This window comes from Aricia agestis, chromosome 20, assembly GCF_905147365.1.
Source record: "Aricia agestis chromosome 20, ilAriAges1.1, whole genome shotgun sequence".
NCBI classification, from domain to species: Eukaryota; Metazoa; Arthropoda; class Insecta; order Lepidoptera; family Lycaenidae; genus Aricia; species Aricia agestis.
In genome coordinates, this window is record NC_056425.1 from 12,334,921 (window position 1) to 12,348,250 (window position 13,330).

Here is a 13,330-nt window from a genome sequence, read left to right on the forward strand (position 1 = left end):
AATACCAACAACGCGTCGCTGTTTATTTAAAAAAACGCCATCTAGTTGACTCACACAGATACTTACTATCAACGCCCTCTGCCCCTAACATGCAGATAGTAATAAAAAAGTGTCGAGATCAAATCATGGTCAAATATCGTTCTGTCTAGCCTGCAGATTTACGCTGAACGCGCGATAAGGAATTTCGTTCCATTAACAACAACACTCAATCTTCTCACATAACTAAATACAGCATAGTTGAAGTCAAGCTTAAAAACTAACTAGGAAACAATTTCCAAGTATTAGTCAACATTCAGTAGAAACAAGACAATAAATTTTTACAGACTTTCTGTGTCTCAACGTACCATTGTGATATCAACACTCGCTAAATACCGCAGGGCTGCCACGCAAAGAAAATATTTTACTCAGTTTTTCCTTTCTTTTGTGTAATGATGATTAAAGTCACGTTTCGTCATGATTAAAGTCGCGGAGCCCTAGAACATTTTTTTTATTACCATCAAGCTAATTTTTTGTGAGTAGCTTCATTTTGATAAGAGAAACAACATTTTTATCTGCGAAAAATCTTGAAAGTGGTAGCTAACAGAGATAGAAAGGATTTCATACTTTCATTTGATGGTACTAAAATATGGACGGATGGAAAATGAAGCTACTCACAAAAAATTAGCAATCAAATCAAAACAAATTGTTCTAGGGCTCCCGTACTATATCGTGTGAGTAAAAACGAAATACTCAATATTTTTGTGAGCGTGAGTACGAAAAACGTCCAGTTTTTCGTCGCAAACGTAAAATACCGCTTCTCCTGCTTCACCTCCTCAAATACCTAAAAATCAGCTTCTGACAGCACCTTAAATAGCTGAATTTCTCTCTGTTAGGTTTTTTCACATTGAGTTTTTATTATTCGTAGCGTTGAACCCTAAAATAATAATTTCCAAAAATATTTATTTTAGGGTTCAAGCTCTAGCCTCTATATCATATTTTTGGCTGAATTACCTTCCGAATAAAAACTGTATTAATCCAAAAACTACAATGTGACAACCCTAGCTGAAAGTATATAGAGCAAATCGTGTGTATTCGCACGGCAAATCACACGAGAGCGTTTCCAACCGCGTGAAAACGAATCGATTTTACATGCAAATACATTAGTTCACTTCACCCACTTACACAGTTACGTAATGTTTGTGTTATTGAACTATTTCATATAATAGTAATTAACACTGGCTGAACCTGGCTAAGAATTTTAATAGTAAATAAATCAATAATGCTCGGTTCATCAGAAGAGCTGCAGGTGTGTTGCCGGCCTTTGAAGAGGGAATAGGATAATAGGGGAGGGTAGGGATGGGAAGGGAAAGGAATAGGGGAGGGTAAGGAAGGGAAGGGAATAATTTTGTTATGAAATATTCTGGAGCAATTTACTCCAGATAAGTTTGTTACCACAGTCGGCCATTGCAAGCTCTGTCATTGACGGAGTGAGTGAACACACAACAATGTGTTACTCAAGTTAATTAAGTCGTGTTCCTGGTTAAGTAACGTTGTGCGTTACTAATTGGAACATTAATCTTCACAAATATTGCATGATGAATGAAGAAGTTATGTTGTGCTATCTCTTGAGGCCCATTTTGGTTGTCTCAGTGTGGCGATTCTGGTGTCTGTATTGTGTCTTGGTAGCTTATGGACACCATGGTGGCTGAGTAATTTTCCATTTTTTTTCGTAAACGGATTTGGGGAGAAAAGTATTTTTATTTTTTAAGTGAAAACTTTATTAACGGGTTGTGCCTTTTTTTTACAAATACGCGTCAGGATGTGTCATGGAGCGAATTTGTAAAAGGTTTTTTGACCTGTTTGAAAATTCGTAATATGAGGAATAGTAGTAGACCAGCTTAGCATCTTTTTACTGCGTATAACTAGGCTGCAATCCCCGAATCTCTCGTTATTTGTTTTTTAATGGAATTTTTTTTAAATGGGCCTTTTTTTAAAAAAAGGAAGCCCGTACTGTTCAGCGTGTGCGGACACCATAAGAAATAAGCGTATCTCACATGGCATGATATGTGCTTATTATGGCGTTGGTTTTTGTTCCACTTAAAAACATTGCGATAAGAAGTTAAAAATTATGATTGTTTTGAGAACAATGTAACATGAAACGTAAAGCTGTGGACACAATATGTGCTGTGGCCTGCAGATAAATTTTTTATCGCATTTATTTTCTGTTTATTTTTTAAGTAATTTGTTTAAATTTTTATCCTTCTATCATAAAATATTGTCAGTTTCAAGTACGCTCTTTGTTGGTTTAATTTTTTTAAGACACTTTTATTTATTAACTACTATAGTATAATATTAGTTTGCATAAACGCTCTGAAACTGCTGCACCAAATATGCTGAAATTCAGCAAATATAGACTATAGAGTTGTCTTTGAGAAAGGAAATATTTTTTACGGTTTTTGCGGTATTTCCTTCGGCGCTTATGAAATGACACGCAACATCTATAATAATTATAGTTCGTGATAAAAAAATAATTTAGTGTAGTCCGAGCATTATACTTCTTAACACGTGTGTGTAAACGAATTACTGAATGAAAAATGGTTGAAAGTATGAACGAATATTGTGTACACAGCTTTAGCACGTAATGACAGTATTATAACTGACACCCATTCATCTCGACCCTGTGCCTAGCGCGCATGAAGACGATAGCTCGTTACACGCGCAATGTCAAAACAATGTCATGAATGAATCTCTTGTAAAAAAAACATAATATTTTGAGCCCCGATAAAAATGGAACTAGGCGACTTCTAAGTATTCCAGCAGAACGAGGTAATGATGATGAACTAATGCTGAGAACGCTCTTGACAGCTTTTAAATGCTACTTCTTGTATGCTACGATGCCACACATACAGACAGAAGGACACGTCAAACTTAAAACACTCTTTATTTTCGTCGGGGGTTAAAAAATTGTTATGACGTTTGTGAAATTTCCTGCGGGGCTAAAATGGTCACATTTAGCAATTCCCCTCAATCAATTCAGCAAATGAATTGTCAAAACTGTCAAACTGACAAATGTCAAATCAGTCCAAAATTCAGAAATGAATTGCAAGCAGAGTTGCATTTTGCGAATTTAGAAAATTAATCATAATATTATGATTCATATCATGATTCTTCAAAGCGACCATTTTAGCCCCGCTGGTGAATCTCTCTCGTCCTTCGTGCTAAGAGAGAAGGAATTACATTTTGACAGTCAATTTAGCAAAAAACCTTGAGCGATAAATGCCAAAACAACAATAAAAAATAAAACATAAATAGTATAATATTAAAAATATAAAATAATAGATGTTGCCACACTAGAGGTGTTTCTTTTTGACATTTTGATGAATGTCCGAACCTTGATAATTGATTTGCGACAACCCTATTACCAATTCGTCACGATCCATCCACTGATTTATATATTGATGAAATTATAAAATATTTGAACCGGCATACGTTGTTTGGCCAATATTGCTTAAGGCAACGCCTTGATAATTTGGCTGTAGCGATATCGACTTTTCTCAGCAATGACTGAAACTAAGAAATTAAAGTTCATTGTCAGTATTCATCATGTCTTTGTCTTTGAATTACCCATAGCATAACACGATTGGTCAACTTTTATAACACAGAATAATCAATCTAAAATACCTCTGTAAAAAAGGGATTCCTATTTTGCCAACAGAGGAGAGTGATTTAAGCTTCCAAAATTTGTACATAGATTGGTTCAAGCATACACTTTAATTTGCCCATAGCTTGTATGAAATGTATTTATGGTTTTTAAATTACGCGACAAAAACTATTTTGTCGCTTACGCCCTTTCCATATTTTGCTGTTCCATTGCTTGTTTTCTATGAGAGGCCGGCGCGGCCTCAAACCAAGAAAACAAGCAATCTAAAACATATCCAATATGGTTTTTTACTTTAACGTCACCTTAAGAGCTTAAGGCGCAATTTCAGCAACGTCTGGCAGTTTGTTAAAATATCATGTCTTCTTTTTCATTCATATGAAAAACTAAAGAAGTAACATGATACTAATTCGAGCATTAACTTTAACAGTTCTTGGTGAAATTGGGTCTTAGGCTGGATCATTATGTACCCGCCCAAACGCGCGGTTTGGCGGCTACACAGCGAGATGACAAGCAAATGTATGACGACTTCTGTGGCTCAGTGGTTGAGTACCTTGTCAGCGCTCAAGCCGGAGTCACGGGTTCGAATCCCGCCGACGGCACAAAAAGTTTCGTATGTTCCTGGGTCATAGATGTGTATTAAATATGTGTATCATATTATAATAAAAATCTTAAATATAATATGTATAGCATAAAGGTATTAAATATATTTCCATTGTCTGGTACCCGTAACACAAGTCTTTCAGGCACCACGGGGCCAGACTGACGTGGCGTGAAACGTTTAAAGATATTATTATATTAAATGTACGTAAATTGAATCCTTATTCGAATATACATTTCCTTGTAATCTCGTGGTGTAGCGGCAAAAACGCGTGTTCTCTAAAAAAATCCAGCCTTAGATACTTCAATAGGCCCGATTCAGTATTATTAATAAATTCCGCCGTTAAGGTCTGTGTTACAGGCCACCGATTGCAGATGGCTTCTTAATAAATAAAGAACCCGACTAAGTAAAAATTTTGGGAAAAATAGCCAAAGTCTCCACAATATCTTACCACATTAGATTACCTTAGATCAGCGGTCGGCAACTCGCGGCCCGCGGACGTCCTACTTGCGGCCCGTGAACGTTTTGTAAATAAAGTTATAATTAACAAAAAGCATGTCTTTTGAATACGCACTTCGCTCTGCCTGCGAACGAAGTACGAACAAAATATGAGCGACGCGCGAGAGAGGCGGGTTACTTCCCCGCTCGGCTCCGTTTTTTTTTTTTTTTATGAAATAAGGGGCAAACGAGCAAACGGGTCACCTGATGGAAAGCAACTTCCGTCGCCCATGGACACTCGCAGCATCAGAAGAGCTGCCTGCAGGTGCGTTGCCGGCCTTCTAAGGGGTAATAGGGGAGGGTAGGGAAGGGAATAGGGGAGGGTACGGAAGCAAATAGGGGAGGGTAGGGAAAGGAAAAGGGTAGGGGATTGGGCCTCCGGTAAACTCACTTACTCGGCGAAACACAGCGGAAGCGCTGTTTCACGCCGGTTTTCTGTGAGGACGTGGTATCTCTCCGGTCGAGCCGGCCCATTCGTGCCGAAGCATGGCTCTCCCCCGTCACGTCGATAATATATTATTATAAACTTAAAGTAAGTTTCTTACCAATTTTAAATAGCACTTTTATTTTCCCTATGGAATATGACCAATAATAATTATGCGTAGGTATAAAGGGCTTCTAAGGTTAATATCATGATTGCGGCCCGCCTTTAGTTTATTTTGCAACCTTGTGGCCCTTGCCTACCAAAAGTTTGCCGACCGCTGCCTTAGATTAATGATTGGTTTCCACGCGCTACGACCCTCGTAGTAATAGCGTCGTAGTAGCTCGCGTGGAGACCAATCAATCTAAGTTACCAACCTTTAATTTACCTAATCGGACCAGTAGTCAAGCCGTTTTTTAGCTTTGCCGCAGTCGAGTAAAAAATGTAGATTTCCTAACGTGCGTTACGGTTTTGTAAGTACCATTAGAATTACAATTTACTCTTTCGGCACTTCTTACGTAAATACTTTCATTGTTTCCGACTTATCAGTCTGGTCGACTCGCCGATCTCCAGACAATTAATGGAAAAGTTAATGAGCTGGATGAAGATTATCTAGAGGAGTATAAAGTGACTAAATAAAAATTGTGTTTAAGAGCGCATATGACCCTAACTTGACTACATAACCTAGATCTCAAAATCTGTAAGGTCTAGAAAACTGATTTTTTGACACAAGTAACTTCAGTTCATGAAGATTAAATGCTCAAGACGAAAACACGATTACTCAAAAAATGCTCGATAGTTTCTTTTTTACAAAAAACCTTGTTTAAGACACATTTTTGCTTGGATCTTCGAAGTTTGATGTCTTTTCTTTAATATTTTTTAATATCTAAAAAGGTATTGATTGAACCTAAATTTGCTCAAAACACTTTTTTCATAATCATTATAGTTCGTCTTTTATTCAAGTAAAACTAACTCGGCGATGATTACGCGCCGTCCTTTTTCACCTGGCATATGAAAGACGGGCGTGAGTGTGAAGAGAGAAGGACGATGATGGATTTTTAGAGTCAGATGAGCTCTTAACGTTAATTTAAGGGTCAATCAATTTGACTCTACATTGAGAGTATATATATATATATATATATATATATATATATATATATATATATATATTATGTTACGTTTCTTCTACCGTGCACTGTAGTGCCTAAACTACTGATCTGATTTTTACTAATTATATGACAATTTTATCAGTGCCGTAAATAGGGCGGTGCCACCGATGCCCAGGCACAGGGCGTAGACTCTGCGGAGGCGCAAGAATGGCCAGATCAGAATTATTCAGAGGGGCCTATACGTAGCATTGCTCGGGTACCTATAATATCTAAAAAAGAAACAGGGGCGCAGTTATAGAATCTCGCACATGGCACAGGGCGCAAAAAAGGCTATTTACGGCACTGAATTTTATTCATAATAATAAACCTGTAGGTTCGTACTGCGTATTTAGGGTGAAGCCAAACGAGCGTAGTTTGTGAGTTGTGACTTGTGAGTCGCAGAATAATCATACAAATCATGACTCACAAAATTACGCTCGTGTGAATCAAACAGCACTTTTGTATGAAACTGAATGCAGCAGAATTTCTGCCAGCCGAAATTCTGCGACTCACAACTCACAAATTACGCTCGTTTGGCTTCGCCCTTACGCAGCAGCTACTGGATATACAGGGTGTAACAAAACTAAGTGATAATACTTTAGGGTTTGTATGAGTTCCTTGTTTTTTTCACTTTTGTATGGAAGAACGCCCAAGAGTTACGAGTTTCCCCATACAAATGAAAAAAAATGTTTTTTTAGCGCTGCAACTTTCACAGTAAACTCGTGACAAGGAACTCATACACACCCTAAAGTATTATCACTTAGTTTTGTTACACCTTGTATTTGTGCAAAAAACAGTAGTTTCTTTTTAACAAAATAGCTGATTTTTTAAAGAAATAAAGTGTTCTAAAACTCCTTTTTATATTGCATCATTATTGTCCTAGTACTGTCGAGTTAGAGGTTTAACTTTGATTAAAATAAATTATTATTAACTTTAGTAATTACAATAATAAGCAGCGTTAACATGACCCTAAAACAAAATAAGTTTAAATGCTTAGACCGGAAAATGTTCATTCTATTATGATGTAAAAGCCTACACTAAATTACGTAAAGTAACCACAAAATTGATTTCCTAAATTAACTTTCGCCGTGAAAATTAATCCGACAAAGAGAAAGGATTGTTATCTTAAATGTAGAGTTATTAAATGTGCCTTAGTGTCTGAAACTACTTAATGGTTTCGGTGAGTCATCTACTTAAAAGATAGTTCCAAAATTCTATTCCCTACGTATTATCTATTCTCAAATCGCGGAATTCTGTCTGTAGCAGTCACTGTCAAAAAACTAGTTATTTTCTATACAAACCGCGATTGACAATCATTAATTTATATCACTTCAAACTCATAAAACAGTTGGAGATTATCATACGAAAAGGTAACCAAGACTTTTTCCGATGAAACTATAATACTGTTGCGGAGACGGACATGTAGTGCCATCTAGCGTCAAACCAGCGAAACTTATCGAGGGAACTCAGACAACATAAATCCCCTACTCAATACTAAATGGCGTTAGGTGTATGTTTACCTGCGCGTACTTTCTAGAAAAGTCCAACACTTGTTTACGCGAATCATTCGGAAAAGGAATGTTCTCGTACATTCTGAGATTCGCCTCGGACGGTAATTCAGTTCGATGCGAGCTATCATCAAGGCGATTTCGGAGTGAAAACAAGTGATCAATAGTGAGTGAACCTGTGAACCTACGACTTGGCTATGACCTAGGACAGTGTTAGTGCTTAGTGTATTGGACATAGTGCTTTATGTAGACCTACCTGCTAGTGAATAAAGTCATCAAGAGAGTCAGCAGGTCTTTCTCTCCAAATCCTTCGAACGCTAGCACGTAACAACAGTCTGTTTCTTTACAAGAATTCACTATCCATACTTACTTATCCATACTAATGTTATAAATGCAAAAGAGTTTCTGTCTGCATGTCTGTTACCTCTTCACGCCCTAACCGCTGAAGCGATATTGCTGAAATTTGGTATGGATATACATTGAGTCCAGGGAAAGGATATACGATACTTTTATCCCGGAAAAATGTACAATTCCCGCGTGATAAACGGGCGCAACAATAATGCGGGCGTCAAAAATATTTGTTCATGTTGAATATGCTGTGTCCTGTGATATAAATTGAAGCGAGAAGGACATTGAAATACATGCATTACTACTTCTTATCGTAACAAAATGTACGGTTATCACTTATTACTGAACATGGAAGAAATAATAAACTATGTAAAGTGATTAACTTTGTATCAGATTAAACATGAAACTCTGTAATAATTTTGATAAAAAAAGTCATATAAAATTTTTATTACATCAAATAATAATATGAGAACTTATTACAAGCGTGTGAAAAAGTTTATATAAGCTTTTTTCTGCAAAAAAAAATATATTATTATATTACTCTATACTAAATTCAAGTGGATTTGTATAATACTCGACTTCCTCAGTATACAGGAAGTAAAGGTTACAAAAAATATAATTTAACGTTTAATACTAAGTTCTTGTTTCAATGCGGAATCTAGCAATACTGTTTATCATGAAACTACTGTTACCTCAGCGCAATGCACGAGAAATAGCGATTATAAGATAGGTTATGCTTTTCACTGATTCCTTACATAAAACATTTAAGATGTTTGTTGTGTTGTGTATTACATACGAAAAACGTTTTAACGAATGTTTTAAATATTGTGTTCTCTCATTATAAGATGTGATAGAAGTGAAGGCTGTGCGTTGGTAGATCACCATGTCAGTCAGTCACCTTTGAGTTTTATATATCGCACCTACGGTGCTATAACGTCACTTATGTATCTAACGTATTTTTTCAGGAGAAGCGTTTGAAAATTGAACATCCTATTAAATTGTATAGTATTACTCGACTAAAAAAATAAGTTGATAATATCTAAAATAAACTATTAAACCTTACTTTAACATAAAAGCAAACATTTCACTGTTTACTGTTATGAAGATATAAACGTCTAAAAATTACAACCCTCGCAGAAGTGACGTTATGGGTCTAGAAAATAATTTATCGGTCAATTATGTCAAAGCAAATAAAACACGTCATCATGCATTTCTAAAAATATTTATTCAAATAACAAAAAAAAGTAACAAAATTTCTGAATTCTAAATAGTAACTTTTATACTAATCAGACTTTTTAATGGCAGATTATCTTCTTACTATCTAAACTTGAACAATCGTCCCCATTCCAAATTAACCAGGGGGTTAATTTGGAATTGGGAATCGTTCAACATCTTCGTAATTGCAATTATCCATAGAACTTAACTATTGATTAATCTATGAATCACAGTCATTGTACCCTTATTTAAATATAATTAATAAATGAATCAACAGTAGGTATCACATACCAATTACTTCACTTATCCTAGACCTACTAAAAATAACTGTTTACTTTAAACTTAGAATCACAGGCTTGGTAAAGCTTAAGGTAAAATACAAAAATTAAATTAAATCATTATAAAAACTTTCATAGTATCTTGGCACAAGATTAGCTTCCAATAATTGCAATAAATCACGCTTTTTACGTTCTGAAATTGGTATTTTGTTGTTGTAAGCTTGCTTCAATGTAATTTCGTCTATTTTTCGATTGCCTCTATTGCCGCGTAATTTTTTGGGTTGTAAAATAGCTTTTGCTTCCTCCCAATTATCCGTTTTATATGTGGTTCGATAATGGTAATTTTCAGAATTTTTGCTAAATTTAATACTTTTGATATCACCGGTCTTGATAACACGATCATTGACATTTTTCGCCATATTAAAGTTTATGTTCTCTTCAAGTGCTTTCAAATCGAAGAAATCGTTAAAGTTCATTTCGTTTACTACAAACGGTTTACCAGTTTTTTTGGCCCCACGGATAAGGGAAATGTATTGATCGGGTACATAAATACATCCAGCATTTTTGGCTCTAGTCACAGATTTTTCTATTACAGAGTGAGCTGCATCACCTTCGTTCTGCGTGTGGCCTCGAATCAAAAAGTTGTGTTGAATGGAGTTAATATTTAAGCGAGTCACTGCATAGTAGTACATAGCAAAAACAAATCTATTTTTTTGCTGACCACAGCAATTGTCAGAGTAAATAATGACATCGCAGCCTGGTTTTTCGAATGCAATCTGTTCTAAGTATTTATACACACACGACCCTATTTCAATGGCTCCTCTATTGGCCAACCCTTCGTGCCAAAAATAACAGGTGGTTTCTTGCTTGTTTGCATTAGATATAGTTAAATTATAACAATTCAGTCTTGATTTGTAGTAAAAAGAGCTTGATTTGCCAACAGGGCATGGTAACACCGCTTGTAAGTCATAGGTGAAAACAATTGTGTTGTTATTAGGTTCATGACATCTTTTCATATCCCTTTCTTTCTCAAGTCTACTTAAGCTTTTTTCTTCTTGATGCAGTTTGAAACTATCACGTAATTTATTTTTTTCTTCTTCAGAGGCATTTTCGTATGCTTCACACTCATCGCACCGATCTTTTTTAGGTTTAAAAAATCCAATGTTAAAATCTTGGTTGAAAATTCGTGAGTAAGCGTCGTAGTTCACAATAGGCTTGTTCTGTTGTTTCTGACTTTCTGAATAATTTCTATGTAGTTCTGCCACTGTCAAACCCCCACCAATAAATTGTCTGCTAGTACTAGCCCTGAGATAGTGACTCTCAATCCTTGGAATTGATTCGATATGATCCTTTACTGCTTGTATAACTTCAGGTCCCAAGGTACATTGTTTTCCGTGTTTTCCTCGTTGATCAGGTGGAATGAAACCATCATTCTGAGCTCTGCCGTCGATAACAGTCCGTATAACCCGTTGTGTGATACCCAAAGTGTTAATGAGAAAAGTTTTACAGACGCGGATTTCTTTATTCTCATTCAGCAAGTAAAATGCGTTGTTTGCTTTTCTGTCATACCTTTTGTCAGTCTTTATGCGGCGGTAAGCACATTTTAGTGGTCTTGTACAGGTGTTTAAAAAACCCCGTTGCCTCTCTAAACTCTCCAACTTCCAGTAAGACTCAAAGATTTCCGTCCTTTTTTGTTCAGTAAATTTAGCAGCACAGGACAACCGACATTTAGTTGTACATGTAGGTCCTATTGTTTTACTTTGATTTAGTTTTTTGGTTTTTATTGAGATATACGTTTTTCCAGAGTTTTTCAATCGCTTAGCAACATTTTTTTTCCAGTTCGTTGGATTACGCGTACGCTTTTTGCCTCTCGGTTTAGTTATCGTTTCCGCTGGTTGGTTATACTCGTGAACTAGACTCTCATTATTAGAATTATTGTTTTCTGCAGGAGAATCACTGGAACTGCTACTAGAGCTACTGGAGCTACTGGATGAAGACGATCTTGAACGAGGGCCAGGCCTGTATTCATCTCCTGAATCAGTGCCGGAGAAATCGCCTGTTTGAAAGTCGATACCCTCTTGTTCATACGATTTATTAGTCGCAAATAAAATAGATGGAGAGTTACCGTGGTTCTCGAAGGTAGTGTCATGCTGCTCTGGAGTAGTTATTGTTGGGTCTTCTAGGTTGGATGGTGATACTGGACATTCGGAATTTGTAATAGACAATGCATTTTCTGTTTCTGAATAAGGTAACATTGTAAAATTGGCTAAATTTTGAACTTCAATCGAGTTTTTGTTGCCATCAGAAAGTGCAAGTAGCACTAGGTGTTTGCCGCGTTGGTTCATTCTAAAAAAAAATACAAAATAATGATAATAAATAGGTGCTCAATAAAAAAATATGATAACGATAAATTATTGACTGATTTTTTTATATCAAAAACAATAATCCTACTATACTGGAGCAATATCGTCACAAGTGTAAATATAACGTTAAACTTTACACCATGAAACACAAATATTGGGGAAACAACGTCATTACTTCACTACCTCACTACACAAGTGTCGTTATTGCTCCAAAAACATAAAAAATAATTGTCACAATTACCTTAGTAACGTTGTAGCTCCAGAAGACAACTACTCGTGCGGGGGGCCGCGCGCAACTGAACGATGAAACGTTGTTTCTCCCAGTGCCGTCCAGATTCGCGCCAAAACCGTAACGACACTAATGCCCTCACGTGGACAGTTTGCGTACTACACAAATGACAATAACGCACCAAGTAAAGCGGTGGATTTGGAGTATTTTCTCATAATCAGTTAAGTTTTGAAAAAAAGTGCATAAGTGACATTATTGCACCGTAGGTGCGATATTATATAGATTAACGAATGTTTTAAATATCGTGTTCTCTCAATAGAAGATGTTGTGAAATATTACTATATAACTAATAATATTACTATAAATAATATTACTTAATGTTAGGGTTATTGGTGGTCCTTTGGTGAAAGAAGTTTATCTCTGTCGCGCATAATTAATTATTATTATCGGCGACTTATATTAACAGTCAAATATGTGACGAAGAGCCCTAAAAACAACGACAACGTTGAAACGAGCAAACAGGTTACCTGATGGAAAACAAGCACCGTCGCCCATGTACACTCGCAAGTCGCAACATTAGAAGAGCTGCATATTATGCATTGCTAGCCTTTAAAAATCTGATGTTCATCTCATGTTTCCATAATAGCTAATTTTACCAAATTTTAGATTGAAGATATTCTTGTTGCGCAAAATAAGGATCAAAATTTCTTGCAACATTGATTTTAATTTACGTGGTAGAGCCATGCTTCGGCACGAATGGGCCGGCTCGACCGGAGAAATACCACGGGCTCACAGAAAACCGGCGTTAAACAACGCTTGCGCTGTGTTTCGCCGTGTGAGTGAATTTACCGGAGGCCCAATCCCCTACCCTATTCCCTTCCCAATCTTTCCCTATTCCCTTCCTTACCCTCCCCTATTCCCTCTTAAAGGGCCGGCAACGCACCTGCAGCTCTTCTGATGTTGCGAGTGTCCATGGGCGACGGAAGTGACCCGTTTGGTCGTTTGCCCCCTTATTTCATAAAAAAACGCTCCCGCTCAACACTTATCCCACAATAAGTTCGATTAAGCGCGCGTGTGAAAATGA

General features: G+C 36.6%; 1 protein-coding gene across 1 annotated transcript in view; it reads right to left on the reverse strand.

Moving 5' to 3' along the window:
* The window catches only part of LOC121737450, a 32,321-nt gene extending 19,854 nt beyond the window's left edge, over nt 1-12,467 (reverse strand). The window contains exons 1-2 of the mRNA XM_042129128.1: nt 12,259-12,467; nt 10,863-12,000 (exon numbers count right to left, since the gene is read on the reverse strand). Coding sequence (XP_041985062.1) covers nt 10,863-11,999 — 1,137 coding nt within the window. The 5' untranslated portion in view covers nt 12,000; nt 12,259-12,467. The remainder of the gene's footprint in view (nt 1-10,862; nt 12,001-12,258) is intronic.
* Between the last annotated feature and the right edge of the window lie 863 nt (nt 12,468-13,330).